The sequence below is a fragment of the Hibiscus syriacus genome, unplaced genomic scaffold, assembly GCF_006381635.1.
Source record: "Hibiscus syriacus cultivar Baekdansim isolate YM2019G1 unplaced genomic scaffold, ASM638163v2 tig00005406_pilon, whole genome shotgun sequence".
Taxonomy (NCBI): domain Eukaryota; kingdom Viridiplantae; phylum Streptophyta; class Magnoliopsida; order Malvales; family Malvaceae; genus Hibiscus; species Hibiscus syriacus.
In genome coordinates, this window is record NW_024062056.1 from 6,841,908 (window position 1) to 6,869,857 (window position 27,950).

Consider the following 27,950-nt stretch of genomic DNA (forward strand, 5'->3'; position numbering starts at 1 on the left):
CAGTTGATGTAGGAGCTTCAAAATGAAGTAGATTTGGTATTTAAAATAGATGGTTAAAGAGATGATTATTATTCTTGAAGGTCTCAAATTTGAGTACGACACATATAAGGGTGTTTAAGTTTTCATTGTCAAATGATTGAGAGTTTTTCAAACTAATATTACCTTAGAATCACCCTAAATTAATAAAAAAAATGTATAACTATGCATTACCGTCAAGATGTAAACATTCATGGGAAAAAAGACACAAGAACTGAACAACGAACCTTAAATAGAGTAGAGTAGTGATATCTTAACAGAAATAAATAGCCTTTTAGTTGCAATTACCATTATTAATTGGCAAATATTAAAATCACTGCTACACGAGCTTTACAAAATAAGAGGAAATCATAGTTATATCATAGCTATCAATAGCTTGCTCATTATTTATATGAAAGGTAAAAGGAAAAAGAACGAGCATCTCCTTAGAAGCATCATACATGACAAATTTCATTTCAGAGGTTTAGGGAAGTACAAATTGATAAGTTCATTTTCTTGTTAGGTTAAACCAAGAAAAAGAAACAGAGTATTGAGCTGCCGGTGATGAATAAAAAAGAAGGAAAATTTACGTAAAAATGGAGGCATCCTCTATCTTCCTAATGTAGTTGAGGAACAAGAACCTACATCTACTGTTTGACATAAAACTTTAAGCAAGATTGGAGCCAGGGAGATATCACTCTATGAGTATAGAAAAAAGGAATTGTGATCCAGTTATGTTCTTGTACCCAAATTATGTGGTACTGCATGCATTTTACTGAAGGACAAGCTGGCCCGTTCAATGTCAACTTGCCAACAGTCTCAGATCATATTCCGAGTTTGATGGCATCTAAGTTAGCAGTAGATACCTGCTCCTATCAAAGGAGGAAGAATCAAGTCAATTCTGTCCAGCTACAACCAGGTATCCTGGCCAGCTTCTTCCTTTCTATATTCCTTCTCATTCATCGGGAATCACCCCACCTCCCCATAGAGGCATAAATATTGGCAAGGAGAGAATAATAACCATATGTACAAGGCTCCAACTCGAAGCAATGTCAAGATGCAATTTCTCCAAATTCAACATTTTTATGTACTGTACAGACATAAAGCAAAGCTCCCCAAACGCCGGTATGGGGCTTCACAGGCATACTCTTTATTAATGCATATGCCTCTTCTAATCTCCCTGCCCTACCCAAAAGATCAACCATAATTGCATAGTGATCAGCTGAAGGCACAACTCCATTATCTTTCATATAATTAAAGCAATGGTGGCCTCTTCAACCTGGCAAGCATGATTATAGGCAGTTAATAGCCTAGTGAAGGTAGCCGAATTTGGTTGAATTTTTGCATCCACCATTTTCCAGAATAACTTGATGGCATTATCTGTAACATCCTCAATACCGGGTTAGTGATCAAATTGTAAAGTTCCAGAATTTGGTGACTAGAGTAGAACAATGGATTAGTTTAATGATGTATTTGGAAATAAATCATAAAAGTTGTTAGTAATTATTAGATTAAGTAAAGGGAAAATGGTCATTTGATAAGGAATATTTTTATTTTCTCTTATAAGATTATGAAACCACGTGGGAAGAAGGAAAAGAAGTTCCAGAGTTCTCTTCATCTTTCTTCTTCCTTCACGCGTGAAAACCAAGAGTCAAAGGTGAGTTTTCTGATTATTGGGTTTTTGGTTAAATTTAAGATTGGTTTTTGATTATTAGATGATAACTAAGCTTAAGGAAAGCTTAAGTTATCTTAAAATCAAAGTATGATGAAGTTAGGAGGGATTAAAGATTTGAGGTTCTTGGAAGAAATCTTGAAATAGAGTTCATAACTTGAATTGGAAGTTAAATTTGACTTGTCATCAATCTAATTAAGAGATATGAAGTAATAAAATGGAATTTGGAACATGTTAGAAATTTAGTATGATTCTTGAATTTCATAAGGAAGATAGGATTTTGAGGTTAAAGATGATTTACATGGATATAAGTTGGTTCAAGTAATGGTAGTTGAGTTTAATGACATAATAGGGGCTTAAAATAGAAGAATTAAGGGAAGAGTTGATATTTTCGTGCAAAAATGACAGTTCTTAGCTATGTGCATCGATGCACATTCAATGTGTACCGATGCATCAAGGGTAAAATTCCAGAAATTATTCAGTGTGTATCGATGCACATGAAGTGCATCGATGCACCATTAAAAATGGAAACATCGAATGCAATTAATGCATCGATGCTTAAGGAGTGCATCGATTCACATGTTAAGAGATGCATCGATACACTGTAGAATGCATCAATGCACTTCAATGGGAAATTGAAATAGACATTTCTTTTGATCTAAGAAATGATAGATTAGAGTATATCCATGGAATACTGATATGTATCAATGTATAAACATGTAGATATTGAGAACGAACAAGTTACGGGATGACCATCAAGTTAAGATTCGATCGGAAGAAAAGAAATCATAAATGGGGATTGGAACTTAGTGAGGCCAAGGTGAGTGTATACAAGTTAGTTTATGATATTTAATCGAAATAAGACTCGCGACGAGTCTATTTCCTATATTAGAATGCATGAATTTATGATCATATGCATATGTTTGATTTGGGTATATGTGATATATATTACAGTATGTATTAAATGATTTGTGGGAATATATGTATTATGATAAATTATAGGAATTAATATGAATGATCTATATGATTACATGGAATGTGAAATAGGTTATGTGATAGGTGACCATATATGTTACATAGTATACGTGATCAATTATAAGAATCAATATAATAGATTTATATGACTACATGAGACAGGTGATGAGTTAAATAAGATTAGAATATAGAGTAATATTAGAATAATATATTAGTGAAGGGAATTGAGTATAAATGATGATACCAAACCATAAGATAAGAATTTACTTATAGGATAATATGAGATTATATGAATATATAGTATAACTTTATGAGGAATAATTGGGTGTTATATTATTTAGGTATGATAATGATCCACGTGTAAGTAAATTAAGTAATATATATATATATATATATGTTTATAAGTATAATATAGGTTATTTAATTTAAGTGCATACTAAGAAATAAAGAATAAGATAGATGATACAATATAAATTATATTATGATTTAGTGATGTAGGAATGCGATATAAATATGCAATAAATCTTATGTGTTATATGATAAATATGAACATATGAGAATAAGAGATAAGTGACTTGGTGATAGAAGTTATATGACCATGAATTATGTAAATATGAATAATTTAAGTGATAGGTAACTATGAGCACTGGAGTATGTATCTATATGATGTGATATATGAGGTTATATGAAATATTATATTATATGATTATATGAGTATATGAAAAAGAATATAGATTCATGTAAGTTATATAGAAATGAGTTGTGTAAACATGCCTGATATGTATGACATGTTTATAGGAACACATGAGAAATGTTATATGCTATGAGATATATGAATACAAAATGATATGAGAATTTACATGAACTGCGTGATTACATGTATATGTAAATGAAGCTACGAGTTTATATGAATATGTGATATGTTTATATGAATATGTGATATATTTACATGAATATGGAAAAAAGAGAAGATAGAGGATAATGTCCATGATATGTGTCCTGAGAGCTAGGGGTATAGTTGGCATGCCAAGAGTCGAGGGTCTACGCGGTCCTTCGAGACATATATATATTATTTGGAACATTTATGAGGTCTTTTGAGACATATATTTGGTCCTTGGCATATGTATATGATTCTTAAGGAATTTTCTACGTGGTCCTTAGGGACATCTTATATGGCACAACGGTGCATTTCTACGCGGCACTTCAGTTCAATTCTACGTGGCACTCTGGTGCATTTATACGAGCTGTGGTGATAGCGTTAGTGCACAACCTCTATAGACTCACATATCTATAGTTCTCACATGTGTACATGGGCTAATAAAGAAGATGATATAAAAGAACCTTGTATGATATTATGTGCTTGTTTGTAATCTTTATGGTGAAATGATATAGGTGATATGATGGTGATGTGTATATAGCTTAGTTAAGAAGAATAGGTACAAGAACATACTCTTTATATGTTTTGGGTTAGGAAATATGTTACTTGAATTATATGATGATATGGGTATTTCTTTGTGAAACAATATGTATGTACCTGGTATATATATATATTTTATGTTTGGATGCATTTTATGGGTTATCATGATTACATGAAATGTGCATAATATGAATTAGTTATGATATGCTATAGTCAGTTTGTTTATGCCTCACTAAGTCAAAGACTTAGCATGTGATTGTTTGACACGTAGGTTACAGAAGCGAGAAGAGAAGCGAGAAGAGAAGCGAAAAAGAGCAAGACAGGTCACCATCTCCCTTACAAAATTTCAGATCAGAAAATAGTTGATTTAAATGTGTTTGGTTATATTGAATACCGTTGGCATGTACTAATTGATTGAGGTAACTATGCTCTGATCGATTGTGGTTATTGTGGTTAATTTATGTAATTAAACCGCTTTGATTTTATAAAAGCTTTAAATTTTCTTTGAATTTTGTCAAGAGTCAAAGTTTGAAAAGTCAATGTGACATATCAGACTCATATTCGGGTCAGGTATGGGTTGGGGGTGTTACATTTAATGGTATCAGAGCTATAGTTTAGCCGATTCTCAGCATAAACTAAAGTCCATAGTGTCATAAAATGTGTACATGCCAACACAGAGTGAAGATTTCTGATCTGATAGGGTAAGGGGTATGTTGTATTGCCAATAGAATAAGATTTGTATAATATAGTAGAAATTGATTATAGAAATTATTGAAGTGAATCGATTACTGACAAATCTTATGGTGATAGCAATTCACCTGCCCTGGCCAGGCAAGATGAAGAGCGGAAACCTCAGAAAGTGTCTTATAAGATTAAAGGTTGATTTCAGAAGATGGGAAAAGTTAGAGTTGCCTAACAAGAATATGGGATGGGAATGTACTGGAAGTATAAGATTATAAGATATTGTCAGGATATGATAACCAAATATGAAATGGATCTAGATACAGTTGTATATTTGGATCACAGTACTGTGGTATAGTAAAGGAAATAAGGATTTGTATATTTGAGTAAAGCTGAGGATTGATAAGAAGAGTTTAGGAATGGGTATATCGATGATCAGTTTATAAGACAAAGTAAGTCAGAATGTTTAGTTGAACAACGGAAATTATAGGATGTATGAGAATGGAGGTGAAATTGACAAGTTAAGTAAACGAATTTTGAAATAATTTCGATTGGAAAGGATGTATGTGATTGGTTGACTAGGGTTTGTGTCCGAGATTGGACAGATGTTATTGATTAACTGTCAGAGTAAAAGTGATAGAGTTATAAGATTGGAAGAAAAGGTAAAGTTGAGTTAATCAATTATGATGTGAATCTGAATATAGTTGTGTATTCTGATCAGATAGCTATGATGTCGAGAATGATATAAGTATTTGTATAAAACCTTAAGGAAGGAAAACGCAAGTATAAGAAATGATAAAGAATGAAGTTTTGTATATGTAAATGGGGTTATCAAAGTTAAGAGGATGCAATGAAGATTGATACAAAGAGATGAGTATAGGTGAGAGGACAAGAGTATGTGAACATGAAAGGAAAAGTATGATTTGTGTATAAGGAATAAATAAAGGAATAATGGAGTAAAGAAATGAAAGGGATTGAGTTAAAGGATCAGATACGATAAGGGTTATATGGAAGCATAGATGATAATTTTGATATAGAAGTAAGAAAATGTGCAAGGTGATGTGAAAAGATTGTTTGATTCCGTAAAGTATATATTTAATTACATTTGAAGAAGATTTAAGGTCGTGTTTTTGGTTAAATGATGATGGAAAACGAATTTGGTTATTATTGTAAGGCAGTTAGAGATGAATTTATGATGTTGAGTGATGAAAATGGATGTTACTATAATGAATGTCATTATATGGATTTTAGAAAGGTCGAAGGAAATTACAGAATCGAAGGAGAGAAAAGACATAAATAGATTGTGGTTATGGGTTACTATTTATATGATAAGTAACAGTAGATAAATGTATAAAGGAAAAAGGTAGTTGAAGAAATAAAGGAAGGAAAGATTAAGTAAAGGAGGTAATATGAGAACAATAGAATATATGTTCTTATTGATATATTCAGTGAAAATTCGAGGACGAATTTTCTTTAAAAGAGGGGAGATTTGTAACATCCTCAATACCGGGTTAGTGATCAAATTGTAAAGTTTCAGAATTTGGTAACTAGAGTAGAACAATGGATTAATTCAATGATTTATTTGGAAATAAATCATAAAAGTTGTTAGTAATTATTAGATTAAGTAAAGGGCAAAATGGTCATTTGATAAGGAAGATTTTTAATTTTTCCCTTATAAGATTATGAAACCACGTGGGAAGAAGGAAAAGAAGTTCCAGAGTTCTCTTCATCTTTCTTCTTTCTTCACGCGTGAAAACCAAGAGTCAAAGGTGAGTTTTCTGATTATTGGGTTTTTGGTTAAATTTAAGATTGGATTTTGATTATTATATGAGAACTAAGCTTAAAGAAAGCTTAAGTTATCTTAAAATCAAAGTATGATTAAGTTAGGAGGGATTAAAGATTTGAGGTTCTTGGAAGAAATCTTGAAATAGAGTTCATAACTTGAATTGGAAGTTAAATTTGACTTGTCATCAATCTAATTAAAAGATATGAAGTAATAAAATGGAATTTGGAACATGTTAGAAATTTAGTATGATTCTTGAATTTCATAAGGAAGATAGGATTTTGAGGTTAAAGATGATTTACATGGATATAAGTTGGTTCAAGTAATGGTAGTTGAGTTTAATGACATAATAGGGGCTTAAAATAGAAGAATTAAGGGAAGAGTTGATGATTTTCGTGCAAAAATGACAGTTCTTGGCTATGTGCATCGATGCACATTCAATGTGTACCGATGCATCAAGGATAAAATTCCAGAAATTGTTCAGTGTGTATCGATGCACATGTTAAGGGATGCATCGATACACAGTAGAATGCATCGATGCACTTCAAAGGGAAATTGAAATAGACATTTCTTTTGATCTAAGAAATGATATATTAGAGTATATCCATGGAATACTGATATGTATCAATGTATAAACATGTAGATATCGAGCACGAACAAGTTACGGGATGACCATCAAGTTAAGATTCGATCGGAATAAAGGAAATCATAAATGGGGATTGGAACTTAGTGAGGCCAAGGTGAGTGTATACAAGTTAGTTTATGATATTTAATGGAAATAAGACTCGCGACGAGTCTATTTCCTATATTAGAATGCATGAATTTATGATCATATGCATATGTTTGATTTGGGTATGTGTGATATCTATTACAGTATGTATTAAATGATTTGTGGGAATATATGTATTGTGATAAATTATAGGAATTAATATGAATGATTTATATGATTACATGGGAATGTGAAATAGGTTATGTGATAGGTGACCATATATGTTACATATTATACGTGATCAATTATAGGAATCAATATAATAGATTTATATGACTACATGAGAAAGGTGATCAGTTAAATAAGATTAGACTATAGAGTAATATGAGAATAATATATTAGAGAAGGGAATTAGGTATAAATGATGATACCAAACCATAAGATAAGTATGTACTTATAGGATAATATGAGATTATATGAATATATAGTATAACTTTATGAGGGGTGTTATATGATTTAGGTATGATAATGATCCACGTGTAAGTAAATTAAGTAATATATATATATATGTTTATAAGTATAATATAGGTTATGTAATGTAAGTGCATACTAAGAAATAAAGAATAAGATAGATGATACAATATAAATTATATTATGATTTAATGATGTAGGAATGCGATATAAATATGCAATAAATCTTATGTGTTATATGGTAAATATGAACATATGAGAATAAGAGATAAGTGACTTGGTGATAGAAGTTATATGACCATGAATTATGTAAATATGAATAATTTAAGTGATAGGTAACTATGAGTACTGGAGTATGTATCTATGTGATATGTTTACATGAATATGGAAAAAAGAGAAGATAGAGGATAATGCCCATGATATGTGTCATGAGAGCTAGGGGAATAGTTGGCATGCCAAGAGTCGAGGGTCTATGTGGTCTTTCGAGATATATATGTATTCTTTGGAACATTTATGAGGTCTTTTGAGACGTATATTTGGTCCTTGGCATATGTATATGACTCTTAAGGAATTTTCTACGTGGTCCTTAGGGACATCTTATATGGCACTACGGTGCATTTCTACGCGACACTTCGGTGCAATTCTACGTGGCACTCCGGTGCATTTATACGAGCTGTGGTGACAGCATTAGTGCACAACCTCTATAGACTCACATATCTATAGTTCTCACATGTGTACATGGGCTAATAAAGAAGATGATATAAAAGAACCTTGTATGATATTATGTGCCTTGTTTGTAATCTTTATGGTGAAATGATATAGGTGATATGATGGTGATGTGTATATATAGCTTAGTTAAGAAGAATAGGTACAAGAACATACTCTTTATATGTTTTGGGTTAGGAAATATGTTACTTGAATTATATGATGATATGGGTATTTCTTTGTGAAGCAATGTATGTACCTGGTATATATATATATATATATATATATATATATATATGTTTGGTTTGCATTTTATGGGTTATCATGATTACATGAAATGTGCATAATAGAAATTAGTTATGATATGCTATAGTCAGTTTGTTTATGCCTCACTAAGTCATAGACTTAGCATGTGATTGTTTTACACGTAGGTTACAGAAGCGAGAAGAGAAGCGAAAAAGAGCAAGACAGGTCACCATCTCCCTTACAAAATTTCAGATCAGAAAATAGATGATTTAAATATGTTTGGTTATTTTGAATACCGTTGGCATGTACTAATTGATTAATTTAACTATGCTCTGATTGATTGTGGTTATTGTGATCAATTTCTGTAATTAAACCGCTTTGATTTTATAAAAGCTTTAAATTTTCTTTGAATTTTGTAAAGAGTCAAAGTTTGAAAAGTCAATGTGACATATCAGACTCATATTCAGGTCGGGTACGGGTTGGGGGTGTTACATTTAATGGTATCAGAGATATGGTTTAGCCAATTCTCAGCATAAACTAAAGTCCAAAGTGTCATAAAATGTGTACATGCCAACACATAGTGAAAATTTCTGATCTGATAGGGTAAGGAGTATGTTGTATTACCAATAGAATAAGATTTGTATAATATAGTAGAAATTGATTATTGAAATTATCGAAGTGAATCGATAACTGACAAATCTGATGGTGATAGCAATGCACCTACCCTGGCCAGGCAGGATAAAGAGCGAAAACCTCAGAAAGTGTCTTATAAGATTAAAGGTTGATTTCAGAAGATTGAAATCATAATAGAATAGTGATAGAAGATTTTTATTGTTTTGAATGGGGAAAAGCGATATGGATTAGTTTTTTTAGTACGTGGATAAGATAGAATATGGTGAACAAGTGTCACCATAAGAGCGTTAAAAGATCAAATGATGCAGTGAGAATTGCTAAAAGAGTGCAAGAATAAGTGTATTAGTGACAAGTGTATAAGATGTATAAAGTCAAAGCTTATGAGTTTGAAACGAAGGGATAGTATTGTGTATAAGGAAGTGTGTATATAATAAGGATTTGCAGTTAAGATGGGAAAATTTAGCGTTGCCTAACATGAATATGTGATGGGAATGTACTGGAAGTATAAGATTATAAGATATTGTCAGGATATGATAACCAAATAAGAAATGGATCTGGATACAGTTGTATATTTGGATCATAGTACTATGGTATAGTAAAGGGAATAAGGATTTGTATATTTGAGTAAAGCAGAAGATTGATAAGAAGAGTTTAAGAATGGGTATATCGATGATCAATTATAAGACAAAGTAAGTCAGAATGTTTAGTTGAACAGCGAAAATTATAGGATGTATGAGAATGGAGGTGAAATTGACAATTTAAGTAAACGAATTTTGAGATAATTTCGGTTGAAAATGATGTATGTGATTGGTTGACTAGGGTTTGTGTCCTAGATTGGACAGATGTTATTGATTAATTGTCAGAGTAAAAGTGATAGAGTTATAAGATTGAATGAAAAGGTAAAGTTGAGTTAATCAATTATGATGTGAATCTGAATATAGTTGTGTATTCTGATCAGATAGCTATAAGTATTTGTATAAAATCTTAAGGAAGGAAAACGCAATTATAAGAAATGATAAAGAATGAAGTTCTGTATAAGTAAATGGGGTTATCAAAGTTATGAGGATGCAATGAAGATTGATACAAAGAGATGAGTATAGGTGATACGACAAGAGTATGTGAACATGAAAGGAAAAGTATGATTTGTGTATAAGGAATAAATAAAGGAATAATGAAGTAAAGAAATGAAAGGGATTGAGTTAAAGGATTAGATACGATAAGGGTTATATGGAAGCATAGATGATAATTTTGATATAGAAGTAAGAAAATATGCAAGGTGATGTGAAAAGATTGTTTGATTCCGTAAAGTATATGTTCAATTACATTTGAATAAGATTTAAGGTCGTTTTTTTGGTTAAATGATGATGGAAAACGAATTTGGTTATTATTGTAAGGTAGCTAGAGATGAATTTATGATGTTGAGTGATGAAAATGGATGTTACTGTAATGAATGACATTATATGGATTTTAGAAAGGTCGAAGGAAAATGCAGAATTGAAGGAGAGAAAAGACATAAATAGATTGAGGTTATGGGTTACTGTTTATATGATAAGTAACAATAGATAAATGTATAAAGGAAAAAGGTAGTGGAAGAAATAAAGGAAGGAAAGATTAAGTAAAGGAGGTAACATGAGAACAATAGAAGATATGTTCTTATTGATATGTTCAGTGAAAATTCGAGGATGAATTTTCTTTAAAGGAGGGGAGATTTGAAACATCCTCAACACCGGGTTAGTGATCAAATTGTAAAGTTTCAGAAATTGGTGACTAAAGTAGAATAATGGATTAGTTCAATGATTTATTTGGAAATAAATCATAAAAGTTGTTAGTAATTATTAGATTAAGTAAAGGGCTAAATGGTCATTTGATAAGGAAGATTTTTATTTTTCCCTTATAAGATTATGAAACCACGTGGGAAGAGGGAAAAGAAGTTCCAGAGTTCTCTTCATCTTTCTTCTTCCTTCACGCGTGAAAACCAAGAGTCAAAGCTAAGTTTTCTAATTACTGGGTTTTTGGTTAAATTTAAGATTGGTTTTTGATTATTAGATGATAACTAATCTTAAGAAAAGCTTAAGTTATCTTAAAATTAAAGTATGATGAAGTTAGGATGGATTAAAGATTTGAGGTTCTTGGAAGAAATATTAGAATAGAGTTCATAACTTGAATTGGAAGTTAAATTTGACTTGTCATCAATCTAATTAAGAGATATGAAGTAATAAAATGGAATATGGAACATGTTAGAAATTGAGTATGATTCTTGAATTTCATAAGGAAGATAGAATTTTGAGGTTAAAGATGATTTACATGGATATAAGTTGGTTCAAGTAATGGTAGTTGAGTTTAATGACATAATAAGGGCTTAAAATAGAAGAATTAAGGGAATATTTGATGATTTTCGTGCAAAAATGACAGTTCTGGGCTATGTGCATCGATGCACATTCAATGTGTACCGATACGTCAAGGGTAAAATTCTAGAAATTGTTCAGTGTGTATCGATGCACAGGAAGTACATCGATGCACCCTTAAAAATGGAAACATCGAATTTAATTAATGCATCGATGCATAAGGAGTGCATCGACGCACATGTTAAGGGATGGATCGATACACTGTAGAATGCATCGATGAACTTCACAGGAAATTGAAATAGACATTTCTTTTGATCTAAGAAATGATATATTAGAGTATATCCATGGAATAATGGTCTGTATCAATGTATAAACATGTAGATATCGAGCACGAACAAGTTACGGGATGACCATCAAGTTCAGATTCAATCAGAAGAAAGAAAATCATAAAAGGGGATTGGAACTTAGTGAGTCCAAGGTGAGTGTATACAAGTTAGTTTATGATATTTAATGGAAATAAGACATGCGACGAGTCTATTTCCTATATTAGAATGCATGAATTTATGATCATATGTATATGTGTTATATATTACAGTATGTATTAAATGATTTTTGGGAATATATGTATTGTGATAAATTATAGGAATTAATATGAATGATCTATATAATTACATGGGAATGTGAAATAGGTTATGTGATAGGTGACCATATATGTTACATAGTATACGTGATCAATTATAGGAATCAATATAATAGATTTATATGACTACATGAGAAAGGTGATGAGTTAAATAAGATTAGACTATAGAGTAATATGAGAATAATATATTAGTGAAGGGAATTGAGTATAAATGATGATACCAAACCATAAGATAAGTATTTACTTATAGGATAATATGAGATTATATGAATATATATTATAACTTTATGAGGAATAATTGGGTGTTATGTGATTTAGGTATGATAATGATCCACGTGTAAGTAAATTAAGTAATATATATATATATATATATATATATGTGTGTGTGTTTATATGTATAATATAGGTTATGTAATGTAAGTGCATACTAAGAAATAAAGAATAAGATAGATGATACGATATAAATTATATTATGATTTAGTGATGTAGGAATGCGATATAAATGTGCAATAAATCTTATGTGTTATATGATAAATATGAACATATGAGAATAAGAGATAAGTGACTTGGTGATAGAAGTTATATGACCATGAATTATGTAAATATGAATAATTTAAGTGATAGGTAACTATGAGTACTAGAGTATGTATCTATGTGTTGTGATATATGAAGTTATATGAAATATTATATTATATGGTTATATAAGTATATGAAAAAGAATATAGATTCATGTAAGTTATATAGAAATGAGTTGTGTAAACATGCCTGATATGTATGACATGTTTACAGGAACACATGAGAAATGTTATATGCTATGAGATATATGAATACGAAATGATATGAGAATTTACATGAACTGCGTGATTACATGAAATATGTAAATGAAGCTACGAGTTTATATGAATATGTGATATGTTTACATGAATATGAAAAAAAAAAGAGATAGAGGATAATGCCCATGATATGTGTCATGAGAGCTAGAGGTATAGTTGGCATGTCAAGAGTCGAGGGTCTACGCGGTCCTTCGGGACATATATGTATTCTTTGGAACATGTATGAGGTCTTTGGAGACACATATTTGGTCCTTGGCATATATATATGATTCTTAAGGAATTTTCTACGTGGTCCTTAGGGACATCTTATATGGCACTATGGTGCATTTCTACGCGGCACTTCGGTGCAATTCTGCATGGCACTAAGGTGCATTTATACAAGCTGTGGTGATAACATTAGTGCACAACCTCTATAGACTCACATATCTATAGTTCTCACATGTGTACATGGGCTAATAAAGAAGATGATATAAAAGAACCTTGTATGATATTATGTGCTTGTTTGTAATCTTTATGGTGAAATGATATAGGTGATATGATGGTGATGTGTATATAGCTTAGTTAAGAAGAATAGGTAGAAGAACATACTCTTTATATGTTTTGGGTTAGGAAATATGTTACTTGAATTATATGATGATATGGTTATTTCTTTGTGAAATACTATGTATGTACCTGGTATATATATATATATATTTACGTTTGGATGCATTTTATGGATTATCATGATTACATGAAATGTGCATAATAGGAATTAGTTATGATATGCTATAGTCAGTATGTTTATGCCTCACTAAGTCATATACTTAGCGTGTGATTTTTCACACGTAGGTTACAGAATCGAGAAGAGAAGCGAAAAATAGCAAGACAGGTCAGCATCTCCCTTACAAAATTTCAGATCAGAAAATAGTTGATTTAAATGTGTTTGGTTATTTTGAATACCATTGGCATGTACTAATTGATTGAGTTAACTATGCTCTGATCGATTGTGGTTATTGTGGTTAATTTATGTAATTAAACCGCTTTGATTTTATGAAAGCTTTAAATTTTCTTTGAATTTTGTCAAGAGTCAAAGTTTGAAAAGTCAATGTGACATCTCAGACTCATATTTGGGTCGGGTAAAGGTTGGGGGTATTACATTTAATGGTATCAGAGCTATAGTTTATCCTATTCTCGGCATAAACTGAAGTCGAAAGTGTTATAAAATGTGTGCATGCCAACACAGAGTGAAAAATTCTGATCTGATAGGATAAGGAGTATGCTATCTTTCCAATAGAATAAGATTTGTATAATATAGTAGATATTGATTATAGAAATTATCAAAGTGAATCGATAACTGACAAATCTGATGGTGATAGTAATTCACTTGCCCTAGCCAGGCAGGATGAAGAGCGAAAACCTCAGAAAGTGTCTTATAAGATTAAAGGTTGATTTCAGAAGATTGAAATCATATTAGAATAGTGATAGAAGATCTTTATTGTTTTGAATGGGGAAAAATAATATGGATTAGTTTTGTTAGTACGTGGATAAGACAGAATATGGTGAACAAGTGTCACCATAAGAGCGTTAAAAGATCAAATGATGCAGTGAGAATTGCTAAAAGAGTTCAAGAATAAGTGTATTAGTGACAAGTGTATAAGATGTATAAAGTCAGAGCTTATGAGTTTGAAACGAAGGGATAGTATTGTGTATAAGGAACTGTGTATATAATAAGGATTTGCAGTTAAGATGGGAAAAGTTAGCGTTGCCTAACAAGAATATGTGATGGGAATGTACTGGAAGCATAAGATTATAAGATATTGTCAGGATATGATAACCAAATATGAAATGGATCTGGATACAGTTGTATATATGGATCATAGTACTGTGGTATAGTAAAGGGAATATGGATTTGTATATTTGAGTAAAGCTGAGGATTGATAAGAAGAGTTTAGGAATGGGTATATCGATGATCAGTTTATAAGACAAAGTAAGTCAGAATGTTTAGTTGAACAACGGAAATTATAGGATGTATGAGAATGGAGGTGAAATTGACAAGTTAAGTAAACGAATCTTGAGATAATTTCGATTGAAAAGGATGTATGTGATTGGTTGACTAGGGTTTGTGTCCTAGATTGGACAGATGTTATTGATTAACTGTCAGAATAAAAGCGATAAAGTTATAAGATTGGAAGAAAAGGTAAAGTTGAGTTAATGAATTATGATGTGAATATGAATATAGTTGTGAATTTTGATGAGATAACTATGATGTCGAGAATGAGATAAGTATTTGTATAAAATCTTAAGGAAGGAAAACGCAAGTATAAGAAATGATAAATAATGAAGTTCTGTATAAGTAAATGGGGTTATCAAAGTTATGAGGATGCAATGAAGATTGATACAAAGAGATGAGTATAGGTGATAGGACAAGAGTATGTGAACATGAAAGGAAAAGTATGATTTGTGTATAAGGAATAAATAAAGGAATAATGAAGTAAAGAAATGAAAGGAATTGAGTTAAATGATCGGATACGATAAGGGATATATGGAAGAATAGATGATAATTTTGATATAGAAGTAAGAAAATGTGCAAGGTGATGTGAAAAGATTGTTTGATTCCGTAAAGTATATGTTTAATTACATTTGAAGAAGATTTAAGGTTGTGTTTTTGGTTAAATGATGATGGAAAACGAATTTGGTTATTATTGTAAGGAAGTTGGGGATGAATTTATGATGTTGAGTGATGAAAATGGATGTTACTGTAATGAATGACATTATATGGATTTTAGAAAGGTCAAAGGAAAATGCAGAATCGAAGGAGAGAAAAGACATAAATAGATTGAGGTTATGGGTTACTGTTTATATGATAAGTAACAGTAGATAAATGTATAAAGGAAAAAGGTAGTTGAAGAAATAAAGGAAGGAAAGATTAAGTAAAGGAGGTAACACGAGAACAATAGAAGATATGTTCTTATTGATATATTTAGTGAAAATTCGAGGACGAATTTTCTTTAAAGGAGGGGAGATTTGTAACATCCTCAATACCGGGTTAGTGATCAAATTGTAAAGTTTTAGAATTTGGTGACTAGAGTAGAATAATGGATTAGTTCAATGATTTATTTGGAAATAAATCATAAAAGTTGTTAGTAATTATTAGATTAAATAAAGGGCAAAATGGTCATTTGATAAGGAAGATTTTTATTTTTCCCTTATAAGATTATGAAACCACGTGGGAAGAGTGAAAAGAAGTTCCAGAGTTCTCTTCATCTTTCTTCTTCCTTCACGCGTGAAAACCAAGAGTCAAAGCTGAGTTTTCTGATTATTGGGTTTTTGGTTAAATTTAAGATTGGTTTTTGATTATTAGATGATAACTAAGCTTAAGGAAAACTTAAGTTATCTTAAAATCAAAGTATGATGAAGTTAGGAGGGATTAAAGATTTGAGGTTCTTGAAAGAAATCTTGGAATAGAGTTCATAACTTGAATTGGAAGTTAAATTTGACTTGTCATCAATCTAATTAAGAGATATGAAGTAATAAAATAGAATATGGAACATGTTAGAAATTGAGTATGATTCTTGAATTTCACAAGGAAGATAGGATTTTGAGGTTAAAGATGATTTACATGGATATAAGTTGGTTCAAGTAATGGTAGTTGAGTTTAATGACATAATAGGGGCTTAAAATAGAAGAATTAAGGGAAGAGTTGATGATTTTCATGCAAAAATGAAAGTTCTGGGCTATGTGCATCGATGCACATTCAATGTGCACCGATGCATCAAGGGTAAAATTCTAGAAATTGTTCAGTGTGTATCGATGCACCCTTAAAAATGGAAACATCGAATGCAATTAATGCATCGATGCATAAGGAGTGCATCGATGCACATGTTAAGGGATGCATCGATACACTGTAGAATGCCTCGATGCACTTCACAGGAAATTGAAATAGACATTTCTTTTGATCTAAGAAATGATAGATTAGAGTATATTCATGGAATACTGATATTTATCAATGTATAAACATGTAAATATCGAGCATAAACAAGTTACGGGATGACCATCAAGTTAAGATTTGATCAGAAGAAAGGAAATCATAAAAGGGGATTGGAACTTAGTGAGGCCAAGGTGAGTGTATACAAGTTAGTTTATGATATTTAATGGAAATAAGACTTGCGACGAATCTATTTCCTATATTAGAATGCATGAATTTATGATCATATGCATATGTTTGATTTGGGTATATGTGATATATATTACAGTATGTATTAAATGATTTGTGGGAATATATGTATAGTGATAAATTATAGGAATTAATATGAATGATCTATATGATTACATGGGAATGTGAAATAGGTTATGTGATAGGTGACCATATATGTTACATAGTATACGTGATCAATTATAGGAATCAATATAATAGATTTATATGACTACATGAGAAAGGTGATCAGTTAAATAAGATTAGACTATAGAGTAATATGAGAATAATATATTAGAGAAGGGAATTGAGTATAAATGATGATACCAAACCATAAGATAAGTATTTACTTATAGGATAATATAAGATTATATGAATATATAGTATAACTTTATGAGGAATAATTGGGTGTTATATGATTTAGGTATGATAATGATCCACGTGTAAGTAAATTAAGTAATATATATATATGTTTATAAGTATAATATAGGTTATGTAATGTAAGTGCAAACTAAGAAATAAAGAATAAGATAGATGATACGATATAAATTATATTATGAATTAGTGATGTAGGAATGCGATATAAATATGCAATAAATCTTATGTGTTATATGGTAAATATGAACATATAAGAATAAGAGATAAGTGACTTGGTGATAGAAGTTATATGACCATGAATTATGTAAATATGAATAATTTAAGTGATAGGTAACTATGAGTACTGGAGTATGTATCTATGTGATGTGATATATGAGGTTATATGAAATATTATATTATATGGTTATATGAGTATATGAAAAAGAATATAGATTCATGTAAGTTATATAGAAATGAGTTGTGTAAAGATGCCTGATATGTATGACATGTTTATAGGAACATGTGAGAAATGTTATATGCTATGAGATATATGAATACGAAATGATATGAGAATTTACATGAACTGCGTGATTACATGAAATATGTAAATGAAGCTACGAGTTTATATGAATATGTGATATGTTTACATGAATATGAAAAAAATAGAAGATAAAGGATAATGCCCATGATATGTGTCATGAGAGCTAGGGGTATAGTTGGCATGCCAAGAGTTGAGGGTCTACGCGGTCCTTCGGGACATATAATGTATTCTTTGGAACATGTATGACGTCTTTTGAGACACATATTTGGTCCTTGTCATATATATATGATTCTTAAGGAATTTTCTACGTGGTCCTTAGGGACATCTTATATGGCACTATGGTGCATTTCTACGCGACACTTCGGTGCAATTCTACGTGGCACTCCGGTGCATTTATACGAGCTGTGGTGACAGCATTAGTGCACAACCTCTATAGACTCACATATCTATAGTTCTCACATGTGTACATGGGCTAATAAAGAAGATGATATAAAAGAACCTTGTATGATATTATGTGCTTGTTTGTAATCTTTATGGTGAAATGATATAGGTGATATGATGGTGATGTGTATATAGCTTAGTTAAGAAGAATAGGTACAAGAACATACTCTTATATGTTTTGAGTTAGGAAATATGTTACTTGAATTATATGATGATATGGGTATTTCTTTGTGAAGCAATATGTATGTACCTGGTATATATATATATATATTTACGTTTGGATGCATTTTATGGATTATCATGATTACATGAAATGTGCATAATAGGAATTAGTTATGATATGCTATAGTCAGTTTGTTTATGCCTCACTAAGTCATAGACTTAGCGTGTGATTGTTTCACACATAGGTTACAGAAGCGAGAAGAGAAGCGAAAAAGTGCAAGACAGGTCAGCATCTCCCTTACAAAATTTCAGATCAGAAAATAGATGATTTAAATGTGTTTGGTTATTTTGAATACAATTGGCATGTACTAATTGATTGAGTTAACTATGCTCTGATCGATTGTGGTTATTGTGGTCAATTTATGTAATTAAACCGCTTTGATTTTATGAAAACTTTAAATTTTCTTTGAATTTTGTCAAGAGTCAGTTTGAAAAGTCAATGTGACATCTCATACTCGTATTCGGGTCAGGTACGAGTTGGGGTGTTATATCATTTATCGTTGATCGCACATCCCACTATAATTGTGCTGTAAGAGATGACATTTTTTTTCTCATACCATTAAAAAAGTTGAAGGCCATATCAGCATTCCCACACTGAATACAAATCAATTAAAGCAGTAACCATATGGTCATCCATTTGGATTCCATGCTTATTTATGTATGACTCGATCCATGAACCAAATCTCGATTCCCCTAGTTGCGAACAAGCAGATATAACACTTGCCAAAGTTACTCCATCTGGCTGGATAGTACCTGATTTAAGCATCTCATCAAACAGCTTTAGGGCTTCCTTTGGTTGGCTGTTTTGAGCATAGCAAGATATGATGGCATTAAAAGCCAAATGAACTTTCTCAGGCATTTTATCAAAGAGTTCACGAGCAGACTTTACATCCCCACATTTAGTGTACCCAGCTATCATTGTGATCCAAGTAATATTGTTTCTTTGATGCATCATGTCAAAAAATCTCCAAGCTGACTCTATTTCTCCATGTTCAACATAACCACTAATCAAGGTATTCCAAGAAGCGAAGCTTTTCTCCGGCATCTGCTGAAAAAACGAAAGCGTCTAATCCATATTCCCCGTCTTTGCATACCCTGACAGAATCAAATTCCAAGATATAACATCTTTCTTCGGCATCTCATCGAAAAACCCTCCGAGCCTCTCCTAAATTTCCAGCTTTCGAATACCAGGATAAAATCGAATTCCACGAGACCACGTTTTTCTCATGCATCTCATAGAAAACCCTTTTTGCAGTATCCATATCACCCAGTTTCGTATAGAAATCCACAATAGTTGTTTGCACAAAAACACAATTGCAAACCCCGTATTTATGAGCCTGAGCATGGATCGAAATCCCACCGGTTTTACTCTTGGTCCTAGCACAAGCCCTTAATGCGGACGACATGGCGTGTGTGCTCGGATACAATCCAAGCTTCTGCATTTCAACATAAAGAGAAAAAGCTTCATGGAACTTTCCACGCTGTGATAGAAACCTTTTAGTGCAACCCCATGAAAAAGCATCAGGCTTCCGCAATCGGTAGAGGATTTATCGAACATAAACCAGAACACTCAGCAGAGTAGCTGGTTTTCGACAGAAGGAACTGATGAACCAACAAGGGATGGAGGTGTTTAAGATTGAAAATAAGGATTTGAGCATGAATTTGCTGCGCCTGTTTGATAGTTAGCTGGTTAATTAACAACTTCTTTACCCTATGAAACATCTAACATACAAAGGGGGCAATTTAAACCACTTGGATTGGAAATCTCTAAGTGTGAAATCAATCGAATAAAAAATAGAGAAATGCCCAAATTTTTCACAGTTTGACTTCAATCTAACTCTGTTCCAGTGTTGTAAATTCAGCAGAATTTTCCAACAATTGTGGAGACAATCCTAATAAATATCAAATTTGACATTCTTTTCTTTCGCTTTTTACAGTACAAGATGATAAATCCCACAGTAAAAAGAAAAAGAGCACTGAATTCTAGAAATAAAGACAGAACTGAATCAAAGAAAGCCAATACCTGTCGAGAGAAGACAGAACTGAAGTACGCTACCTCCTTTTTGAAACTGAGCCCTTATAAATAAAGGCGAGTTTATCGTGGGTCGGATCAGTTAACCCGTTAATACTTATTTGGGTAAAGTACACAAATGGTCCCCTACTTATAAGGGGATACTTTTTTAATCCTGACTATTAAGAGTTACAAAATAGTCCCTCTGTTATTCATGTGTTTCAAATTCGTCACTTTCGTTAAAAAATTTATGATTTTTGAGCTAGACGTTAATCTGTTGATAAAGATATGATATTTATAGGCAACGTCGTTGCTTTCAAGCATTAGCTTGATGACATAATATAAATGGAGAATCAATCCACAAAATATAACTCAAATTATTCTTAAATTAGATGTTATTATATCCTAATCAATAATTTAATGTCCAACTTAGACAACTATCAATTTTCCAACGAACTTAAAACATATAAATATTATATTAGTCGGAATATTCAACAAAACATCACTACTCTATAATTAGAGCATCATTTTATTAATTCTCATGATTATAAAACTCTATGAAATAACTTCCTATGATAAAAGGTCATTTATATACTTTATCATACTTATTTATTGATGTCTAGATAAACCTTTTAGTAACCCAACCGATAGATACTTCATAATTTTTTTTTTTTGTTGACGGTAAGGTTAAAAAAAATCAGGCACGAATCAAATTATATTAGAGGTTCGTTATTTTTATAGGTCTTAAATTCGAGCATTAACGATTGTATTATGGGTGATTGAGCGTTCATTATAAAATGATTGAGAGTATATAGAACAAATATTATTTTATAAACATCTTAACTTAATAAAAAAATTAAATCATATCATAATTTGAAATATTACTTTTAAAATTTTATAAATAATTAATAGATTTACGTTATTATTTTTAAATTTATTCAACGATAATAATAAGAAAGTAAAAAAAAAACAACAACGAATACATTCTCTTAATAATATTAAGGGTAAACTACAATTATAATCACCAATTTATTTTTTTCTATTTTGGTTATTAAATTTACTTTTTTAACAAAAACATCATCAATGTTATTTTTTTTATTATGAAAAAAATTTGAAGATGGCAGTTGAGACTGATATAATATACTTTTTTCGAATTATAACATCATTTTTCTTTCCTTGTTAGTGGCCCATGTATTATTTTTTTTAATATTTTTATTTGACAAAAAAGAGATTATGTTGCTTAAATGATATCGAAGAGATAACACCCCCGATATAAAATCCTGCATCCGTTAGCAAATTCAGAAGCAAGAGACAAACTGAGTAAATAAAACTAAACTAGAAATCATCACAATCATACAACCTTTAAATTTATGCTATATATCAGTTACAACAAAACCAAGTTGAAAAAAGATTGTAAAAGAACAGCCAAATGCAAGAATTTAGATCAACAAACAGTTTTAAGATTAAATAAAAAAAGAAGCCATCCTCATCTTCGGTTAATCATCGACATCTTCTAATGCAGTGTAGATCATCCTAACAAAAGCACATGAAAGTTCTCAGTTAGCACTAAAGAGATATATATATATATATATATATATATATATATATATGTTTACAGGGAGCATCTCGTATACTATTAGGGAGACAAAAAAATACCAGAATACAGCAAAGAATATGAGAACGACGACATAGACGAGTTTACAAATTCGTTGCTTCTTTTCCCAATGAAGGAAGTTGAATATCTCTGTAACATCTACTAGGTGCTGTTTCCGAGTGTAACTGATCACAGGAGTAAGTTAGGTAAACAACCCAAACCATCCATGATTTTAACACTACTCAACAAATTATAGTCTACTAGTTTTATTATTCACAGGGCTCACTGTTCTATGTGGATTCGTCACTTCTTATCACTACTACAAAGTTTGTTTTAAACAAGAATTATCTTTTAAGGCTTTGACAACCTGTCAAATTGTAACCAAAATGAGAATCTCGAATCCATCTAACTTGGCAGAAGAGAGATAATATTGTTTGTGACTTGCAAAACTAAGCATTCCATATTCTATTGTTTCCATAATCCTAAGTTATGTGATCCAATCATGAATTAAATTCTACGATTTACCTTGATTAGATACTCTTATAATTTAATTCCACTTTAATTTAATTTGCATTATACATTGAACCAAAGCTAGTTTTCCTCAAAAAGAGCTACATCAATGACAAAACGTAGAATAAGAAGAGGGAGAACTTACAGTCTGACATTGTAGTATAAATATGGAGCACATAACAGTGACATAACCCAATGCCCCGTTAGTAGATAGAACAAACATAAAAATCCTTGGAGGATAAATTCCGGCAACACCACTTTGTTTATCCTCGATGAAGAGTCATAAGGATTGATGTAATCGAACTCTAGATCAGCCAAGCATATGAGCTGCACCAAAATCATCAAGTTGTTAAATTTCCCTTTTCAGTTCTCAATATAACCATAACAATGGCAAAAAAACGCCTAGATAAGGCAGTGAAAAAAATATTCATGTGTGCAGTGTGTTGCCATTGATTTTCTATTTTCTCAACTAGGGAGTGCTCGGAGAAGACGGTCGGACAACACGGAATCTTTCGATCTCCGTGCATGACCAGTAAGAGCGTGAACTTCCCAAGTCATCGCCGTCGTGTAGGAGACGCCCTATAATTCCGGCATCTTCCCCGACATACTATAAAAAAAACCTTACTTGAAAAAATATATTCTGACTACCACTATTTTGGGAAATTTTTCCCACATCCGTAATTGGCTGATTTTGCCCCAGAACAAATATGTATGAACAATAACATCATCAATGCGTTAAACAACAGATAGATTTCAGTTTTCAAACTTGATTGCAGGAATCAAAACTTAAACCCCAAATCACCAAACAACACACCATTTTGTACAACGAAATTCAACATAGCCAGATAAATGCACACAAATAAAATGAAGAATCTACAAAAACAATCAATACCCACCAAAAAGAAAGCAATACCCAGAAAAAAAAGAAAGATTAGAAAAGGGGGATTGACCTGAAATACGAGGATAACGAGGAGGGCAACGAGAATGAAGAAAGAAAAAAGCCATATGAAGAGATCTACCATGCCTCTCTTTCTCTTCCTTTTATACCTTGGACTTGTTGCTTTGATGATAACAAGAAGAAGACGCTACTGTGGGTGACAAATGCACACCGGTTTTTCCCCTGATGGTACACGGAAGAGACGATGATGAAGGTTATTATTGGCTTGACTTGTTGCTGTAAATCCTTAAAACACTTAAAGTATCCGCCCAAAAGTTGCCAAAGCAAGACTGTTTTTGAGTTTAAGACTTCGAAGACTTTCGGGTTTGTTTAACCATTTTTGGATCAATTTCACGTTTTACATCTACAACTCCGACTTGTATTCAGTTTAAATTAAATGAAGCATTATTATTCAGGATGTTACGATGATAACCTAAAATAAGGTTAATAAAGTACGTGATTGATAAGTATGATTATAAATTAAAAATGTTATTTATAATATTATAAATTAAAATTAAAAAAAATTATCAGACGAAGTAATATAACATATTACACTTAAATATTATACGGGATAAAAAAAATTATAAATACTAAATGATATGAATATTATTAATATTTTATGTTATGCCTAACTTTTTATAAGAATTTAAGCTGATAGAATATTTGATATTCCCAAATAAATTAAAAGTTGAAAATGTTAGGAATATAGATATAAAATACAATTGTGTCTAATAATGTCATAGTCCATTAAGAAATAAGTTACGAAATAGGTTGTGTCCAAAAATGTTATATTTCACCAAGAAAGTAGATTGATATATGTAATGTTAATATTTTTTTAATAAAATTGGTTGCATCCAAGAATGTCATGTTTCATCAAGAAATAAGTTACGATATGTTAATGAAATAGGTTACACCTAAGAATGTCATAGTTCACTGAGAATGTTATGTTAATAATGAAATAGGTTGCGCCCAAAATATAAAAAACAGTTCAAAAATTTAAATATTGATACTTAATATATTATTATCGATACTTAATATATTATTATCGATACTTTTAAATATTAAAAAGTTAAAGATAAGATTAAAATTTAAAATATCAATACTTTTAAAAATTGAAAAAGTTGATAAAAAGATCGAAATTTAAAATATTGATACTTATGTGATAATGATCGATACTTTTAGATATTGAACAAGTTGATGAATATGATCGATAGTTAAAATATCGATACATATGTTATGAGATTCGATACTTTTTATTTATATCGATACTTATGCTCTTGTATTTTTGGAAAAATTTGATACGTTGCAGTCTCCTCATTTTCTATGTTTTTCATGTTTTTCTTTAAATTCGAAAGTATTGATATTTCTAGAAAAAGTATTTATACTTTTGAATTAAAAAATGGAAAATCATATTTTACCTTTCAAATTATAAAGTATTAATACTTTTGAAAAAATATCGATACTTTTGAATTTAAATAAAATATGTAAAATGATATTTTAACTTTCAAATTTAAAAGAATCAATACTTTAAAAAAAGTATTGATATTTTGTACCCTTCTCATTTTGCATGTTTCTATTTAAATTCGAAAGTATTTTAAAAAAAATGAAAAATGATATTTTAACTTTCGAATTTAAAAGTAAAGATACTTTTGAAAAAATATCGATACTTTGCACCCTACTCATTTTTCATGTTTTTCTTTAAATTCGAAAGTATCGATACTTTTGAAAAAATATATATACTTTCGAATTTTTTATAATAGAAATATTAACATTCACTATCACAACTTGTTTTCTTAATGAACCATAACATTCTTGTTAGCAACTCATTTTATTAATAAAAATATTAACGTTCTGGATCGCAACATATCTCTTAGTGAATCATGACTTTTTTTTTTGGAGAAACTCATTTTATTAATAAAAATATTAACATTCCAGATCATAACCTATTTCTTAATGAACCATGAAATTCTTGGACACAACTCATTTTATCAATAAAAATATTAACACTCCATATCACAACCTGACATATTTATTATTGAACTATGGCATTCTTGGTGTAACCCATTTTATTAATAAAAATATTAACATTCCAGATCACAAACTATTTTTTAGTGAAACATGACATTTTTGGCCACAATCTATTTTATTAATAAAAATATTAATATTCCATATCACAATTTATTTCTTAGTGAACCATGACATTTTTAAGTGCAATTGTATTCCTTATATATATTCATAATATTTTCAACTTTTGACTTATTTTCTTATCGTGGTAGTATCTAAGACATCATTAGCTTAAACTTTGGTAACATTTTAGGCACAACCTAAAATGTTAATAATATTCATAACATTTATTGTTTATAGCTTAGTTTTTTACAGTTTATAACATTTTAGGTGTAGCCTATTATGTTACTACATTAACAATTTTGTTTTATAACATTTTGTGTTTCGCTTTTAACTTGTAAGATAGATTTTCCAATTACACCATTTTAAGTTATTTTAACATAGTTACAACCAAATATAATACAAATAAGTTAAATTTCCTGTCTCGCTAAACCAGTTTTGTTAAGGTTTTTTTCTTTCAAATTTTCAGTTGTGTCGTTTTTTAGCCTTATAATAGTTTGTTTTTCCTTAGACAAGCCCTTGAGGTTTGGACGGTGTATTGAATTTTATATTATTAGAATGTTAAATATTTTTTTTAAATAATGAAAATTAGAATTCTTTAATAATGTGAAGTGATTATAATGTTGTACTTGTTTATAATACTGTTTAATTATTAACAATGCACATGTACACTATAAATATACAATTATTTGAATTTAAGATCAAAAGAGAACAACAATCTCTTTAACCATTAAATTCATTCAATAAATTTAAAAAAATTAAAAGATTATTTAATATTATTGTCACTTTTATTTTGATTAATAAAAGTTAAACATTTTAATTGGTTAAATTATACGGGTGGTTCTTATGGTACATTCAATTTTGATCACCGATTTAACTTTGTAATCTTAATTACAAAAGTTTGGTTTTCTATTTAAAAGATAAAATGAAAACTACCTAAGTGACCAGTGGTAATACATCTGGAGAATGTTTAGAGGACATTCGTGTAATTCTTTCGGCATGGCTGAACTCCATTGGCAACCAAAACACCCCATGTACTGTTTCTTTTAAAGTCCGAGCTTTTTCTTTTGTGGCAAAACAGTAACAGTTGGTATCGTAAATGAGATAAGCAAATCACCCCATGTAAGGCTTCTATGTATCTAACTTTAGTTTGAACTTTAATCGAGTTGTAGATATCTATTTTTGTCCGGTTATTTATTTTGAGTTGTATTGTATATCATATTTTTTTATATTACATTATAATAATATATAGTAATTTTGAAAATATGTATACTTTTTTAAAAATATATTATTTATTATATTTTGGAAACATATATAATTTTTTAAAATATATTATAAATATTATATATATATATTATATCTATATTTATATCATTAATATTTTTATTTTTATTTTATTGTTTAAGTCCAAGTTTAGTCTGAAAGAGTCCAAAGTTCAGCATAGGTAGCCTAATCTGTCTTACCAGCAGATTGGAGAAGGGTCCAAGTGATACAATCCAACCAGGAGAATTCAGAGCAGGCCTGCCAAGCCCAATATGGAAGCCCGTTCGCCTAGCCCAACAAATTAGGGTTTCCAACTTATACACAAGTGTTGCATCTGCCTTAGTTGTTGGATTGAATCAAGTGATCTAATGGGCCTAGAAACTCAAGAGTTATTCAACCGCACTAAGGTCGCTCACGAGGACCACACACCGATCAGAAAAAGGAATTGCTTTCCTTTTCAAAACCTTTAGGTGGCGTTTGGTTCATTGGAATCTCTTGGAATTTGGTGGAATTGGAATCCAACCAATTTCCCATGTTTGGTTCAAGTTTTCAAAGGGGGAATTGGAATCCAATTCCATCAAGGGAGAAGTTTTCAAAAGGGGAATTGGAATCCAATTCCATCAAGGGAGGAAAAGTAAATTACATCTATAACAT

General features: G+C 30.7%; 1 protein-coding gene and 1 pseudogene across 1 annotated transcript; both read right to left on the minus strand.

Annotated features, from left to right (window-relative positions):
* Positions 1-441: 441 nt before the first annotated feature.
* On the minus strand, positions 442-20,579 carry LOC120199269 (annotated as a pseudogene).
* Positions 20,580-22,349: 1,770 nt separating this feature from the next.
* Positions 22,350-24,226, minus strand: LOC120199336 (protein cornichon homolog 4-like). Its single transcript, XM_039200451.1, has 4 exons — positions 23,923-24,226; positions 23,118-23,299; positions 22,525-22,647; positions 22,350-22,401 (listed from the first exon to the last, which is right to left on the minus strand). Exons 1-4 carry the CDS (start codon positions 23,992-23,994, stop codon positions 22,365-22,367), a joined length of 414 nt encoding a protein of 137 aa, XP_039056382.1. The 5' UTR covers positions 23,995-24,226; the 3' UTR covers positions 22,350-22,364.
* Between the last annotated feature and the right edge of the window lie 3,724 nt (positions 24,227-27,950).

Excerpts from the sequence above, each read along its gene's own strand:
- LOC120199336 (XM_039200451.1), bottom strand. The coding sequence starts at position 23,994 with ATGGTAGATCTCTTCATATGGCTTTTTTCTTTCTTCATTCTCGTTGCC. Across the intron at positions 23,300-23,922 it reads TCGTTATCCTCGTATTTCAG|CTCATATGCTTGGCTGATCT; the intron begins GTCAATCCCCCT and ends ATTTTGGTGCAG. Across the intron at positions 22,648-23,117 it reads TTATACTACAATGTCAGACT|TTACACTCGGAAACAGCACC; the intron begins GTAAGTTCTCCC and ends TCCTGTGATCAG.